Source organism: Hevea brasiliensis, unplaced genomic scaffold (genome assembly GCF_030052815.1).
Source record: "Hevea brasiliensis isolate MT/VB/25A 57/8 unplaced genomic scaffold, ASM3005281v1 Scaf232, whole genome shotgun sequence".
NCBI lineage: Eukaryota > Viridiplantae > Streptophyta > Magnoliopsida > Malpighiales > Euphorbiaceae > Hevea > Hevea brasiliensis.
This window is the reverse complement of record NW_026614732.1, coordinates 22,689-40,535: the sequence shown is the minus strand read 5'-3', so window position 1 is coordinate 40,535 and position 17,847 is coordinate 22,689. Positions and strand designations below refer to the sequence as shown.

At 32.0% G+C, this 17,847-nt stretch overlaps 1 protein-coding gene and 1 pseudogene across 1 annotated transcript; both read left to right on the top strand.

The window, feature by feature from the left end:
* Positions 1-7,904: 7,904 nt before the first annotated feature.
* LOC131176732 (pentatricopeptide repeat-containing protein At2g36240-like) lies at positions 7,905-9,555 on the top strand (annotated as a pseudogene).
* A 194-nt stretch (positions 9,556-9,749) lies between these two features.
* Positions 9,750-11,116, top strand: LOC131176734 (protein ASPARTIC PROTEASE IN GUARD CELL 1-like). Its single transcript, XM_058141794.1, has one exon. It carries the CDS (start codon positions 9,824-9,826, stop codon positions 11,114-11,116), a length of 1,293 nt encoding a protein of 430 aa, XP_057997777.1. The 5' UTR covers positions 9,750-9,823.
* Positions 11,117-17,847: the final 6,731 nt, after the last annotated feature.

Genomic DNA, 17,847 nt, shown 5'->3' with positions numbered 1-17,847 from the left:
TTTTACTATAATATTACATGTTAAGGGGGTTAAGGGAGAGTGGGGCTATTATAATGGAGTTACTTAGATAATTCCTTTCTGTCAAGATGATGAAATGTCATTAGTAAGGATAGATAAATTATGTCAGGGCTTGAAGTTGCATGGTTTATTGAGGTATTATTAGAGGGTTCCAAGTGCTGATTATAAGGGTGGTTTAATGACATTAGGTTTTGACTGTGATGTAGCAACAATGTGTGAGTATGCTGTTGAACATGGTGAGGTGAATATTTATGTTGAGCATTTGACAACTGAAGACTTAAAAAGAGAATTTCAAATTGATGACAGTCTTTTAAAATAGTCTAGTTTGGTTAGAGATTGAGGAAGAAACAGTAGCATATACTAACATTCCAATGCAGCCTTTAGCTAAAACAATTGAACTTGGGGAGTTTAGTTGGACTACTAATCATGCTAATTTATTATTTGATAGGGAAGTTGATGTTGATTCTAAAGATTGTAAATGATCTGCAAAGTGAAGTTAGTATCAGTGAACATGGTATAAATGAAGAGAATAGTGATGGTAGTGTAAGGGCAAAAGAAGTAAATGCTGATGATGGATTTAATGAGTATATTGATGCTTTAATAAGGAGTGAGAGATTTGATGATTATATTAATGGCATTGTGGAAGAAAATATGGGGAATTTTGGCAATAATAATCAAGATGTACCATGTGAAGAAGTAAATATTTGTCATAGTGGGGGGGATCATGCAATGAATGCAAGAGAAGGAGTGAATGTTGAAGAGGGAAATCCCAATAGGTAAGGGGTAAATGCTCGGACAGATGATGAATTACATGATAATGAGTATGAAATGGAAGAAGGGGATAAAGATGTTCAGGATGTTCTTCATGGAATCTGAAGTTAATAATGACAGTAATAATCAAAAGCAAAATCAGAAGGGTAGGCCTAAAGTAACTGAGGAAAGAATGAGGAATGAAGGTATTGGGGATAGTTTGAGGTTTGAGCAGCTGATACTGATTCTGAATATGGTGATTCAGATAAGTTGCATTTTAACTTAGATTATGAGGGTGATGGGGAAAAGGTTAGATTTTTAGAGTTTAATATGGATAGGGATATTGATGATCCTACATTCAAGGTTGGTATGGTATTATCAACTAGAGATGAGTTTAAAGATGCGTGCAGGGCTTATGGGATTAAGCATAGATTTGAACCTTTTTTTTTTTTCTCCAAAAAATGACTTCTAGTGGGTATAAGCTATGTAACACCCCTATATGCATAGCCTGGTATATTGCACTGTTCCAGTGACCGGTGTCAATTCGGACAATTAATAAGATTAGAACCATGTTTAAGACACCTAGAAAAGCCCTGAATGAAAATTAATAGTGATCACCAGTTAGTTAAGTATAAACAAGAAAAACAAAGCATAAAAAGCTAAATGAGCCGATGGCCATAGCAATGGGTGACCTTCCCGGGAAGTGACTGCGAGGTCAGTCCTAACTCTAATTTTGAACGGGAAAATGTAATGCCACGATCCTAAGGACTATTGTGAACCTAGTGGAAAATAGAAAATCACAGAAAAAAGCTGATAAGTAGGTCAAATAATTAGGTCAGAACTTCAGAAGAAATACAGGATTATTTGCAAACCAGATCAATTCGGCGAGGGGCAAACTGGTCAATTCACCCCTAGAGGTGACTCTTAACCTAACTGTCTAATAAAATCGGAGAAATAAAAATTTCGAAATAGAGAATTAAATTAAAGAACTATGGAAAAATAAAAGTTTTTAATTCCTACAAAAATGCTCGCCACCTTCAAAAGAGATAAAATTTTTTTAAAATTCCTTGTAGTGTATTTAATGGGTTATCGGTAGGCGAAGTTCGGTAATTTATTAAGTATACTAATTGTAACACCCCTATATGCATAGCTTGGTATATTGCACTGCTTGGACTGTGTGTGACTGGACAATTAAGAAAATTAGAACCATGTTTAAGACACCTAGAAAAGCCCTGAATAAAAATTAATAGCGATTACCAGTTAGTTAAGTATAAACAAGAAAAATGTTACGAAAATTAGCAAGATTGTTGACTAGAATGGTCAGAGGACCAATGATTAGGTAAGTAATTCTAACATGACTACAATGGTCATTCTATAAGGAAACATGAATTGAAATATTAGATAGAACAATAGTAAGAGGAGATTAGTGTTATACAAATAAATTAAACGTTGTATTAGATTGTTAAAAGTCTTACATAAACTGAAAGGAAAGTAGATTATATGATTATATAGAAAGGAGTAAAACTAAGTTCTCACTCATAGGATCATACGAGGTCCTAGAAAAAGTGGATCCATTAGCACACAGATTTGCTTACCTCTAAAATTAAAATGAATTTGAATTTAACTTATGACAGAAGCTCATAAGAAACTTGGCATACGAGGTGAGCAATCGATGAGTAAATAGTATTGGTTAAGGTGTTATGGACCATTATTCAGATTATGAAGCTACATGAAAATATATGAAAGACATGAGAAAACAAACGTATGACTCTTTAGAATGGATAGTGGGCACAATTTCGAGGACGAAATTGTTTTTAAGGAGGGGATAATTGTAACACCCCTATATGCATAGCCTGATATATTGTACTATTCCGATGACCGGTGTCAGTCCGGACAATTAAGAAGATTATAACCATGTTTAAGACACCTAGAAAAGCCCTGAATGAAAATTAATAGTGATTACTAGTTAGTTAAGTATAAACAAGAAAAACAAAGCATAAAAAAGTTGAATGCGCCGATGGTCACAGCGATGGGTGACCTTCCCGGGAAGTGACTGCGAGGTTAGTCATAACTCCAATTTTGAACGGGAAAATGTAACGCCGCGGTCCTAAGGACTATTGCGAACCTAGTGAAAAAAAGAAAATCACAGAAAAGAGCTGATAAGTAGTTCAAATAATTAGGTCAAGACTCCGGAAGAAATACCAGATTATTTGCAAACCGGATCAATCCGACGAGGGGCAAATTAGTCAATTCACCCCTAGAGGTGACTCCTGACCTAATTGTCTAATAGTATACTTAATGACATGTTTTAGCCCCTCTGTAAGGCATAACATGATCCCGTAGTATACTTAATGAATTACCAAACTTTGCCTACCGATAACCCATTAAATACACTACAAGTGATTTTAAAACAATTTTATCTCTTTTCAAGGTGGCGAGCATTTTTGGTAGAAATTAAAAACTTTTATTTTTCTATAGTTCTTTAATTTAATTCTCTATTCCGAAATTTTCATTTCTCCGATTTTATTGGACAGTTAGGTCAGGATTCACCTCTAGGGGTGAATTAACCAATTTGCCCCTCACCTGATTGATCCGGTTTGTAAATAATCTGGTATTTCTTTCGGAGTCATGACCTAATTATTTGATCTATTTATCAACTCTTTTCTGTAATTTTCACTTTTCCACTAGGTTCGCAATAGTCCTTAGGACCGCAGTGTTACATTTTCCCGTTCAAAATTGGAGTTAGGACTGACCTCGCAATCACTTCCCGGGAAAGTCATCTATCGCTGCAACCATCAGCTCATTTAACTTTTTATGCTTTGTTTTTCTTGTTTATACTTAACTAACTGATAATCACTATTAATTTTCATTCAGGGCTTTTCTAGGTGTCTTAAACATGGTTCTAATCTTCTTAATTGTCCAGACCGACACCTGTCACTGGAACAGTGTAGCTATGCATATAGAGGTGTTACAAGCTAGATGTAAGAAGGAGTGTGGCTGGAAGATTTGGGCAAGTAAACTACACACTAAAGACCCCAATTATTAAACCATGAAAATAAAGACAGCTTCATTGAACCATAGTTGTGCAAAGAGTTTTACAAACTACCATGTCACTGCAAAATGGATTGCTTCACACTAGTTAGAGACCTTCAGAAATGATCTTGACTTGACTTTAACAGGGTTAATTGGGAGGATCAAAGATGATTACAACATAAGTATTACCATGGCCAAAGCTTGGAGAGCAAAAGGATTCATGGGGATGAGGCTGCCTAGTATGGTAGATTGCATAATTACAATTGTGAAATTTTAAGAACTAATCCTGGGAGTACAGTGACATTTAGAGAAGAGAAGGGAGAGTTTGTCGGGATGTATATCTGTTTGTCAGCTTCTTTCTTTATTACTATTAAATCACAGGACCGCGATTAATTAAAATAAATAAAATAAAAGGATGAATCCACTCTTAGGAATCATTTCCTATAAATGGTTGTTCTAATGGATGTTGGTTAGAAGGAACTTATGGAAAACAACTATTATCAGCAGTAGGGATAGATCTAAATAGTTGTATGTTCCCTTTAGCATATGCTAGTATGCGTGTGGAGGATAAAGACAGTTGGCAATGGTTCCTAGAGCAACTTAAAGAATATGTGCACATCTACAACAGTCACCAGTTCATGCAAGACAGGCAAAAGATAAACTTTCTTTTTAAAGTATTTTTCATATTAAATACATAACTACTTATTATATTTTTTTTATATTTACCAACTCAAATCTTTTTTTTTTGTCCAACCACTTTAAAGTACTATTCAATTTTGATTCGATATATGGATCAGCATGATTTTAGTTTAATTTTTAATAAAAAATTATAATCAAAATAAAATAATTAAATAAGTTTTTGTACCCTAGAAACTATGCACACCCATTAATTAACACAACTAACTCTACCACATAAAACTTGCATCCAAATTAAATTTGGAAGAAAGACTAAATAAGTCTATGTATTTTTGATACAGAAATAAGTTTAAAATTAAAATTTGGATTAAAAAAGTCTATTTACTTTCTAATAACGCTAAATTAATAAGTTCATGCATAATAAAATATTATTTTTTAGTAATAAAATATTATTTTTCTTAATTTTAAATATTAAAAAGTATTTATTAATTTTAATTAAAATAAAATTTAAAAAAAATTGAAAAACATGGTAAACAAAAATTGTTTAATATTAACATTTTTATTCTTAATATTTTATTATTTAAAAAATTAGAAAATAAAATTATATTATTAAAAAATAACATTTTATTAAGTATAGACTTATTTAGCGATAATTAAAAAGTATAAAAACTTATTTAATTTAAAACTTAATTTAAAACTTATTTAATCTTAGCGAAAATTTTTAATTTTTTTTTAATTAAATTTATAAACTTGATATGCATCAGTTTTTATGTCTTGTAAACTTTTAGGCTCGCGATCCTCAAGTCCTTTTTTTTCTTTGCTCTTTCCCCGCTTTCTTCTACTGATCCCATCCTAAGTCACTTTTGCCATTGAGCATTCCTATTTAACATATCCAAAAGTTTGCTAAAATGTAATTATTTATTAATTTAATAATAAATATTATTTTAAACATGGTCGATAAATATTCATTCCTAAACCAGATTAGAGCTTACAAATTCTCTTTTGTTTATAGTTAGTTATCTTAAATAGAATACTACTCTTGTATGACTTTTCAAGCCAACATCTAAGTGGTTCTTATTTTGTGAAGTTGAGAAGAATATCAATTGAAATCTCTTAAATTATTATTTTTTAAAATTTTTATAATACTTAATTAATATTTTATAAATATTTTAAAGTATAGTCATTAATAAAAATATTAGTGATTTATAGAAATATTTTTATTTCATTTATTATTTATAATTTTGAAAATAAAAAATATTTAATAATAGTATTTAAAATTTGAGGCCATGTGAGTGATCATCTCGTTGCAACCCAAGCAAGGCAAGAGTTGTATTGTTGGAGTTTATCTAAATAACGAGGCCCATGATCCGCGTAGAACTTTAATATAAAAACTTAGGTATCTGGAGATAAGCTCAAAATCTCTAAAATCTTTGTAGTAAAATTGAACTCTTGAAGTTATTTAGATAAGTTCAAAGTATTCATACTCGCAAGCATACTCTGCATATGTGAGAAAACAAAAGATATGAAGAGGCATTCAACTTTATAAAATGACATAATTTTTTTTTTTTTACTTTTTATAATATCTAATTAATATTTTATAAATATCTTAAAGGATAGTCATTAATAAAAATATTAGTGATTTACAGAAATATTTTTATTTCATTTATTATTTATAATTTTTGAAAATAAAAAATATTTAGTAATAATATTTAAAATTTGAATATTTTTAATAATTTTATGAAATTTAAAAATATTATTTAAATATATGTGTAATCTAATAAATATTGAAAGTTTGATTTTAAAAATAAAAAGTAGCTCGCTAAATTTATTTATTTATATTAATAAAAGTAATATCTAATTAATTTCTAATAATCATTAATTTATAGTTCGTCAATCGATCTAGTTCTGAACTAAATTTGGTAACTATGGTTTCAAGAACAAAGTAATTTAAATTTAAGAAAAATGAATTAAGAAAAAAATTTCATAATTTTAAAGCTAATTTTAATATTATTAAATTAAAACTGATCAGCGTGCTGTGGCTTTAATTCGAGACTGGTCCAGGGTGTGGCAAGGTGGCTTGAAATATATGAATAAAAGCATAGGATATGATTGAGGCCATGTGAGTGATCTTATTGCATCCCAAGCAAGACAGCAGTTGTATAGTTGAAGTTGAACTCTAATAAAATAACTTAAATTAGAAAGGAATAAATCTCTGGAGACAAGCTCAAAATCTCTAGAATTCTTTGGAGTAAAATTGAACTCTTGGGGTTGTTTAGATAAGTTCAAAGTATTTGGTAATCATAGTTATAAATAACCATGCTCGTGAGCATACTCTGTATATTTGAGAAAAGCAAAAGATATGGAGAGGCCATCAATTTTGCTGACATTTATTTTGGTGTGGTTGATGAGTATTGATGGGTTATCAGCTTTGGTGGCTTTGGAAGATATGATAAGCAATGAGGCTTTGAGGAATCATACATCGTTGGTGGGTTGTGGGTGTACAGCATCCTGTTCAGGTTGTTGTCGCTCAATGGTAAGGTGGACTCAGATAAGGGGTCGAGCTCCAAGCCAAATCGCCTGCAGGTGTATATGTCAATGCCCTATCCCTCGCGAGCTCCCCTCATTTTGTGGTGAAGATTTTGCAGAAGATGATGAATATGGTGTTCGGTCATTTTTGTGTAACTATTACCGAGAAAAAAATTGTGTGATAGTTTAGCCATTTGATGTTTGAGAATTGTTAATAGTAGCAGTCAGATGTTTGAGAATTGCTAGCAGTTGGCCATTTGATGTTTGCTTAAATAAATATTTCCATATGATGTTTGGTTTCCCTGTTTTATTTTTCACTTTGTTTTTTCGGTTAGATATATCTAGATGGTCTATTTATTGAGCTTAGTGGGAAGAGTTCATATAATTTAATTTGAAATTATTGACTTAATCATTGAAGGGTCACCACTATTTTCTTTCTTGTCCTTGAAGAAAAAACTCAATGTCCTACAGATCCACAGAAAAAGATAAAATCCAAGAACAGCAAGTCTTATAATTAGTATCTTTAATAGATAAATCACTGAGAGATCACAAACTTCACTAGTACAGGAAGCTGCAAAATTAAACACCACAAATCTCAAGATAAAAGTTGTCAAGAAGAAGAAGAGAATGAGAAGAGAGCAGGAGACTTTTGAATGGATGGCACGTACTCTTGCCATCACCAACCGCCTCTCGGAACTCTTCTCGCTTCTCTCTTTCATGGCATCCAATCCCTGCCCTTGTTCTGAGGCTACATTTTCTTGTCGTAGAATTGAACGCATTTTTCAGTTTGCTATTAATGGCTATTGTGAAGCAGGTAAATTGGATGATGCCTTGCTTGCTTTTGAGACCATGAGGAAATTGATTGATGGGAGGGCTAGTTTAGCTGTTTATTATGTTTTGATTCATGGGCATGTGAAATGTGGGCAGCATGATAAGGTAGCATGATAAGGTTACGGAGATATATAATAGATGTTGAAGGATAGAGTTAAGCCTGATGTGTTTACTTTTAATATCTTGATTAGTAGCTATTGTAGGAATAAGAAGTTTAAGAAGGCTTTAGAGTTGTTTAGGGAGATGAGAGAGAAGGGGTGTAGTCCTAATGTGGTTAGTTTTAATACATTGATGATGGGGTTCTTTAGGGAGAGGAAGTTTGATGAAGGGGTTAAGATGGCATATCAGATGATTGATTTGGGGTGTGAGTTTTCAAGTGTGACTTGAGAGATTTTGGCTGATGGTCTTGGAGGCTTGTGAATCGTTGATTGATTTTTCAAGAAAACGAGCTTTGCCAAGTAATTTTGATTTCTGTATGCTTGTGGACAAGCTATGTGGCAAAAGGAACAACTGAGCAGCTTTGGAGTTGTTGAATCAGTTGCGGAGGAATGGTTTCTTGTACCACTTTAATAGAAGGTTTGAGAAAAATAGAAGAAGCCTTCAGATTGATGGAAAGAATGTTGAAGAAGAGTATCATTTCAGATATTGTGACCTTTAATTATCTCCTTCAAGATCTTTGCAATGTAGGAAGAACAGTTGATGCTGACAAATTGAGATTATTGGCTTCTAGCAAGGGTTTGGAACTAGATGATATGACATATTACACTTTGGTATATGGGTATACAAGAGAGGGCAAAAGGAAGGAAGGAGAAGTTTTGGTGGATGAGATGCTGGATAGAGAATTTATACCTGATCTTGCTACATATAATAGGTTAATGGATGGCCTTTCTAAATCTAGAAGCCCTCCTAAACACCATTTTTGACTGAGTTGAAAAGGTGAATGCATAGACATCTTCAATTTTTACATTTTGGTTTTGGCACCAACAGTTTAGTGGAATTAGCTGGGATTTCTCAATTATGGTGGAATTCCTCTTCCATGAAGTAAGTAAGAACTTTGACGAAACAGACAAATGCATATAGGCTGTTGTAAATCAAGGAGGAAAGGAAGAAGTTAAAAGTGGAAGCAGCAGGTATAAATATATTCATACAAACTGCATTTGTCATCCATGATAATGCCAAGGTAATTGTCATCAGCTGCAGATGAATAAGGACGAGGAGCTGCTTAAATAAATGAATGATGCTGAAAATGAGCTTGCTGTTGTTTCACTTAAAGCTTTGATTGATAGGTGCATACGGTTTGATGAGTACTGGTGTTCTTTCCCATAAGGAGAGGCATGCAAAATTATTTTTATAGAGCTTTTGCCTTGATGGATTGAAAAGTTTGAAGCAGAACAGGATTTACACTTACGAGACTACTCAGTCTTCGAAGTCTTGTAAAGCTATAGCATAAGTTATGAAACCATGAGAGGCACTTCTAGTTTTGAAAGAAGTTAACTAAAGAGGGATGTACGGTGAAAAGTCAGGAAAGCAATTTATATCTCCATGTTAATTACCTTCTTCCCTTCCATTGAGACTCGGTGAAGGCTTTTTACATATTCTGGCTGATGTTTGTTTGTGGGAGGGGCTTTTGTTCCAAAGGCTTTAGGAATTTTGGCTTGCGTGGAAGGAAATGAGATGCTTCCAAATAAGACGAAGATTTTATGTAGAGAAGGACTGCAGGATGTCCATTCAAGAAAGGAGAACCGAGAGGAAGAGAACAGCTGAGGTATATATAATGAGTGAAAGATATTTTTTGCATGTTAATCAATCAATATATGAAGATCATCTAACTCTTAACTATCCAAAAGTAACAAAAGTTGCTGCCAAAACTAACTTTGACAGATACAAAATATGTGAACTAACTTAGCAGATACAAAATATGTGATCCAACTAGTGATTCAACTACCTCTAGCACCTAGCCACTATTTATAAACCTAAACATTCATCAATTTTCATATCTTGCAAAGTTGTGGGCTAACAACTCTTAACAATGGCATTATCTACTCCCTTTCCTGCTTTTTTCCTCTTTGCATCAACCTTTTGTTTTTTTCTCATTCTTTCCTCATCTTCATTGTCTCCCATAACCCTTCCAATTTATCATATCAAAAAGTTTATCAGATTACAAATGGACTCTGAGTCATATGCTTTAACAAGCTTGGCTCGTGATGAGGAAAGGCTTAAGCATTTGACAATTCTCCCTAGTGTAGGTGTTGGACAGTCACCTTCATCGGTTGTTGTACCTCTATTTGCAGAGTCTAACGGAGAGCATGTAGTTGTACTACGGATTGGTGAGGAAAAGATACGAACCCAGCTGCTCTTGGACACTGGCTCTTCAATTATTTGGTGGCAGTGCTATCCATGCGAAAAATGTTATAATCAGAGAAATATACCCAAATATAATCGAATGAGTTCCCACTCATTTGAATCTATTAGATGCTCTTCAAACAAATGTGATCAAAGTCAACTGGAAATAAGTTGTTCGCCACAAGGGCGGTGCCTTTATAGTATTAACTATTTAGACAATGATACTACTTCGGGGGTTCTTGCCATTGAAGAACTGTCAAGTTTAGATGGCCGTTTTTCATACAAGGTTATTTTTGGGTGTGGAACTCACAATCCTGGCAAGTATTTTTTGGGTGTTTATGCGGGAATATTAGGATTCCAAAATCTTAGGTATTCCTTCCCAACCCAGATTAGAGCTGCCAAATTCTCCTTTTGTCTAATTACACAAACTGAAATGAGTACTGCCCTTTACCTGTATGACTTTCCAACCCCGCACAATAAATCAATTGTTGTGTCATTGCAACCACGCCCATTTTATGATTTTTCTTTTTATTATGTGGAATTCAAAGGAATCTCAATCCACGCGGAAATGCTCGAAGTAAGTCCAGATAAATGGGAAATCAATTTAGATGGTAGCTATGGTGTACTTTTGGATACTGGAACCAGAATAACAAGGTTTCCAAGAGAAATATATACCCAATTTCGTGATAAGTTTGTGGAGGAAACCGAAGATTTCGTTCCCTTACGAGTAAGCTATTGCGCATGCTATAAAACAAATATATATTATCTGAATTATTTTCCTGAGGTGTTGCTTCATTTTACTGATGAGAAGGTCCTTCGTCTAGACCCACGGCAAGTCTTGTATGAAGTACAGACTGGGGTATATTGTTGCATTTGCACCTTTGGATCAATCACTAACGATGATGGGGAGTTATCAACTCGGGAGGACAAGACTTTCTTTCAATTTAGCAGATCACACTGTGACATTCTCCTCCAATGATTGTTGAGATTTCAAAAGTTTCTGTTATATTTTAGTTCTTAAGTTTTTAGTATTTTAAGTTGTTAATCATTTCTATTAAAGTAGCTAAATCATCAGTTGTCTTCATTTAGATTAATTGTTAAAATTTATCTACTATATGAGAAATCTGTTCTATATTCATTATCTATAAGCACAGTAGGACTAATGAGAAAAGGAAAATTTAAATTTATGTTTAAATTTGTAATTAAGATCAATCCTTTTAATTTTATCAATGAGAAGAGAATCTCTCTTTTTCTTGATCAATTCAACGATTAAAGGGCTCTACACTCTCAAGGCCTCTTACTAGGCATGCCAAGCAACAACATGTAGGATAAGTTCCCTCCAAAGATGTCAAGAGCACTGCATACAGTAACATCAACACGTCCCTTCTCTGCTGTCTTTATCCTCTCTAAATCATTCATAACCGTGCGTATTCGATATTAAAACAATAGAAGTTCGGTTATGCCCTGGAGGTAACAAACCATGTTTCAAACATTCCAAACAAGCACGACAGGCATCAGGCTTAGCAATGACCCAGAATCTTTGATAAAAAAAAAGCTGCAGTAAGTCCATCAGGGCCAGGAGATTTTTTTTAATCATTTTAAATTTTCTATTTTTAATGCTTTGACTCCATTAAAAAATTGATGATTTTTTTAATGGCATAAATGCTCTTGTTGTTTTCCTCCTCGCCCTCTCACTCAATAGAACCACCGCCACCTCTAAACAGCCTTAGTCCTGTCTCACCAACTCCATGCTTGAGCCTCGCCTCAACTTCTAACTTCTGCATGACCATTAAAGGGCAATGATATAAAACCTTAATTTCAGTTAACTTGGCAATCGCAGGTGTTAATTTGCCCACCAAAATACCATTACCACTCTAAATAATTAATTATTCAAATTTCATGAATAACATATTTTAATTTTTAATAAATCTACAAATTATAATATTTCATTAAAACAAAAAAAAAATATTTTGAAAATATTCCTAATTAATTAAAAAAACTCTAAGTAATGTTTTAATTTTACTTAAAATTTTAATTTGGTTAATTTTATTAAGATTATAAAATTAATGTTAGTTTTATTCTATTTATCTAAATCAGTGAAAATTCAAATGTAATTCTAATAATTTTATTAATATTTCAAGAAATTTTATTTTTAAATTTATTAGTATGCCTGAAAATAATTTAAGAAAACGAATTTTTTTTATTTTTCATAAAAAAAATAAATGAAAAACGAATTTTTTTTATTTTTCATAAAAAATAAATGAAAATTTAATTATATGTAAAAATAAATTTTAAGTTTAATAAAATCTACATTTTTATCAATATCAATAAACTTTAGAAAAAAGTTATAAAATTTTAATCAATAAAGTGATTGTTATATTTAAATTGTTTTAAAAATTTAAATTCTCCATTTTAATATTTAGTCAAAGCTTAATGGTTATTATTTCTTTATAAAAAGAAACAAAGTGATAATAAAATAGTTGTGATTAAATATGATTAGAATTTTATATTTATTGATACAAATGTAAATTTTTTTAATTAAATATTTAATTTTAATAAAAATTTTACAATTATATTAATTAAATAATTTTTAATAGTAATTTTATTTTATAATAATTAAAAAATAAATATTTAATATTAAAACACAATTCGTAACATATAACCGGGGTGGGCGGATTTATACCAAATAAAAAGCACTATTAAGTTAGGGAAGAGAAACTGAAGGAAACAAAAGAGTAAAATAGAAACGTGCAGACTGCAAAAGCAATTTCTCCATATAAGATGTCACTCCGCCAAAAAATGAGCTTTCACAGGTTAATATTATGTTAAACTCTTCCAAAGTTGAGCTTTATAATATTTACTAACTCTAAATGTTTGTGCCATGTATAATATATTTTAAATTTTTTTATAATATAGTTTTAAATTATTTTATTAATTTTAAAAAATATAATTCTTAAAATTTTTATAATAAAATAAAATATTAAAGAAAATTAAGAAACATTAAATCATCCAAATGCAGTCTCTTTGACAACAGTAAGCAGCAATAAAATGATGTCATTTTGAATTATCCGATTGCACATCACAGTAAAAGGGTGTGATGCCCTGAAATTAACAGGAAAATTCAAGCCATTTGCAACAGAAAGATAGCCAACATCATTGTCGAGTAACCAGTAGTAAATGTTCATGGTTTTTTCATTATCATAATCTGAACTTTTCTCAATGCACTATTTTCAGAAGCAAATAGCAAGATTAGAATGATACAGCCAATGGTTTTCATGCTAAATTACTGTAATCTTTTTCCTTTGGGCAACTAATATAGTATTAGAAAACTGATAATTTTTTTTATGGCATAAATGCCCTTGTTGTTTTCCCCCTCGCCCTTTTTCCCAATAAAATACCGGTAAATATCATATGTGATCACTTAATTTTATGAGTGTCGCTAAACTTTAATTTCTTTCATAAAAATCATTAAATTTTAATTTGATTTTATAAAAGTCACCGTGATTGAAAATTAAATGTTTTCAGGTTAATTTACTGACTTATCAATTATTTTATAAATAAAATTACATTTTTTTATTAGTTTCTTAAAAAAAAAAGGACAAATAAAACATATTCCGCTACCTCTATCACCGTCAAATCCCCCATTTTTTTTTTTCTGTTTCTTCTCCATTGGTAACTAGTAGTTAAGTAATTTTATTATAAAATAATTGATAAGTTAGTAAATTAACTTGAAAATTTTTTAATTTTCAATGACAATAACTTTTATGATATTAAATTATAATTTAATAATTTTTATGAAATAAAATTAAGATTTAGTAATTTTTACAAAAAAACCTCATAAAATTAAGCGATTGTATGTGATAATTATCCCAATAAGCTACCTCCAAAAACCGATAGTCCTCCCTCACCAACTCCATGCTTGAGCCTCACCTCAACTTTTAACTTCTGCACAATACAAAACCCTAAGTTCAATTGACTTGGCAATTGTGGGCGTCAATTTGCCCACCAAAGTGCCATTACCACACCGACAGAAATATCCAAATAAAGTTTAAATAATTAATTATTTAAATAAAGTATAAATGATTTTTATAAATAATATATTTAATAAATTTATAAATTAAAATATTTTATTAAAAAAATAAAATTTATTTTGAAAATAAGAATAATTAAAAAAAACTCTTAAGTAATTTTAATTTTTTTCTTAAATTTTTAATTTGGTTAATTTTATTAAGATTGAAAATCAATGTTAGTTTTATTTTATTTACTTAAATTATTCAAAATTCAAATGTAATTCTAATAATTTTATTAATGCTTTCAATAAAAATATTTTTTTAATTTATTATTATGTCTGAAAAAAGTTTGAGAATATGAAAATGTTTTATTTTTATTTTTAATGAAAATAAAATAAATGAAAATTTAATTATATGTAAAAATAAATTTTAAGTTTGATAAAAGCCATATTTTTATCAATATCAATATTTTTTTAGAAAAAAGTTATAAATTTTTAATCAATAAAGTAATTGTTATACTTGAATTATTAAAAAAAAAATTAAATTTTCAATTTTAATATTTAGTCAAAGCCTATCCCTTACTATTTTTTTTAAAAAAAGAAAATAAATTGTAATAAAATAATTATTGTCACGACCCAACCTATGGGCCGGACCGGCACTAGGACCTGGGCCAGCCTAAAGCCCTGGAGGACAGTAGTAAGCCTAACTATTCCTCAACCCAACTCTAAGGCCCATTTGGGCCCAATTTCAAGAATTCAACCGGATAGAGTCTGGCCATAAAATGGACCTTTCAACGGGGAGTTTTTGACTCACCTGACCTGTAAACACAATATATAATCAATTGGGGAGCTCAGCTCACCCTCCACATACTCAAATGTCACAAAAATAAATGGGAGCTCAGCTCCCTCATCCAGTCCAACATACATGCATATAATAAGTTTACAGGTCCAACATGGTAATTATATTACAGACCCAAATCAAATAAATATTTCTAACACATGCGGAAATTCTAGGAGTTAATAGAATTATACAAATATTAATAAACGACCTGCGAAGAAGAAAAGCAGGTTAACCACAACAAATAGCCTCTTGTAGCCTGGAAAAAAAATAATGAACAGGAGTGAGCGTTCAACTCAGAGAGTAAAATATCAATTTTAACCATAATCTCTATAGCTATCTAAAGCTAATGCACCCTGTGAAGTGAAATGCAACATCATCATAATTTTCATACAAATCACATCAAAAAAATTCCATGTGAATGATACCAAGAACTTCTATTGTATTATCTATCGTGTAGAAGTAAGCCTACCTGTATTATCTCAATGACACCCATTAGGAACGAAGAGTTCCTATCAGTCTTGCTGCAAATTCTCACAGAATAGGAGACATAGTAGTTCCCTCTTTTATTCTTTGTGTGTCAATTCATGTACCAAACTGGATTATCCTATTTCTCCATTGAGAATGAGGAATATTATCTAAGGTAAATCATGGACATCCTTAGGAATGGACTATTTCAACTTCAACTGCTTCAAAATCATCTACTGAAATAGTAGGTTGCGATGTTTCAGAAGTAGATGGCTAAGGAAATGGCTAGTTGGATGCTTGGGTTGATCCAGGTGGACCAATTCCTGTGGAATCCATGATAAGTAGAATCATAATACTGTGCCTCTAAGTCAAATTTTGATATGTATGTTTTAGAAGAAGAATTAGAATCGTCTTGGGTTGGTTTTATAGTCATTTGAGGAGGAGGATCAAGAGGATCCATTGGTCTTTTATCAGGTCTCTTTCCTTCTCTTTTTTCTTAGGACAAAGGAGAGGGTAATAGCCTTGATGCTATAGGTTGTGCAGTTTGAGGCTTAAAAAAGGCTGATAAAGGTTGTTTCATTTTTTCTAAAAGGTGCAAACTAGAGAGGCATTTTAGCATAGATATGTAGAGTATAAGAAAGATCAGCTTCCATTTGTGCTAATTAGGCCTTTAATTTTCTCAATTCTACTTCATTTTGAAAAAAATTCCTGGCCAAAGCTTTTTTGTTGAATGAGTAATTGAAGGTGCTTATCAAGCTGGTCAATCTTAATCTAAAGATTTGTGTAGATCTTACTGAGATGCTTTTCTAAAGTCTCCACTTTGGATTCTGTTTGCCTTGCTCTGTTGACTACAATATCAACCTTTTTGTCATTATTCTACATAATAGAATTTTGGGCTTTGGCATTAAGAGCAAGCCAATTTAGAACTTCTGCATGTATCATTGGCTTTGCCTGTCCATTAGGTTCAACAGCTACTGTCTGGATAAATGGCCTGGAAAAAAGTTTTTTGATAGGATCAACATTATGCCTTAAAGGAGGGAAGTTTTCTTTATATTGACTTTGCGACGATTGTGAAAACATCATGCAAGGTTGGACAAGTGGGGCTGTTACAGGAGGCTTAAGGGATTGCATACATTGTTTTTCTTTTCCCTTCTGAAGGGATTTCTAAAGTCAGCTTGTAGATTGGCAAAGGGCTCTTCTTTTGAGTTTCTTTGTGAATGTCTATCCAAGGGTCAGAATCTAGGAAGAAATCTCTATTGGGCATGTATGTTTTGCAGGAAGAGTTTCTCTTCTTCTTATGCCTTCTCCGTCTGTGCTTATCATCATCATCATCCATTAGATGGCAATCACATCCAAGATCACACATTCCAGATTCGGGGGAATCCCAAATAAAATGTCCATCAATTTTCTCTGTACAGATTGGATATCCATCTATTCCAAATGTATGAATAGGGATTTTTTTTTTTCTCTCTTTTCTCAAATAGGAGTGATCATCATAGTTTAAAATATTAGAGGAGTGCTTGTGGAGTTTCTGGGGGTCAAAAACTATTTTAATAGTCCCACTAGTCTATCCTTTGACAGAAGATTTTGCGACTTGAATTGGTTGGGAATTATTGTGAAGTTTTTCATAGTTTGTAATATATTCCCTGGGTAATTATTCTAGCTAATTCTTCCTTCGAGATCTATCGTGGGATTTGGATGATGGTGGGAGTAGTCTTAATGTCTGATAATATAAGCAGAGCATCAGTAGATAGTCCAAATTGAGTCAAATCTATGGCATGATTTTGAAGCCTGTAGATTATCTGGTGGTGTAAAGTGGCTCTTATAGAAGAGGTCATTTGTTCTACACCTACTAATTGGACTTGGACCTTCAATGCCGTAGGCAAATTTAGCTCTTGTAAGGACATATTATAATTGGGGAAGAAGGTTAATATCACACTTTCAGCGTGAAAAGTGGTGATACAGGTTCCAATGACAGCATGTTCATAGCTTAAAAATATGGTGTCCAATATTGAAACTCTGGCTATGATGGAAGACCTTGTCTGCTATGAAAGGTAAGAACTATTCTTACAGCTCTATAATGGTGGCGAGAATATCCTTGTCATTGCCAAGCTGGGATCAAAACTGGAGGAATTTGAAGGGTTACATACTGTTCAGTCGATGTGGATATGAGAGTGCATTGATCTAGTTTGGAGGTCTAGACATATTCTTTTAAAAGAGATTTTCTAAAGGAAATGAAAGACCTGATGCTTCTAGTCATGGATCTAGAGCATTTGTAGATATTATATGGATTAAGCAAAGGAATAAGGGACTCTTCTACCTATGCCCCTTCTAGGATGTGAGAAATTTCTACAAGGTGGTCAATTTTGTAAGCTAAAGTTTGCCTACAAGAGGG

What these genes read in the sequence shown, in the direction of transcription:
- LOC131176734 (XM_058141794.1), top strand. Translation starts at nt 9,824, where the DNA reads ATGGCATTATCTACTCCCTTTCCTGCTTTTTTCCTCTTTGCATCAACC.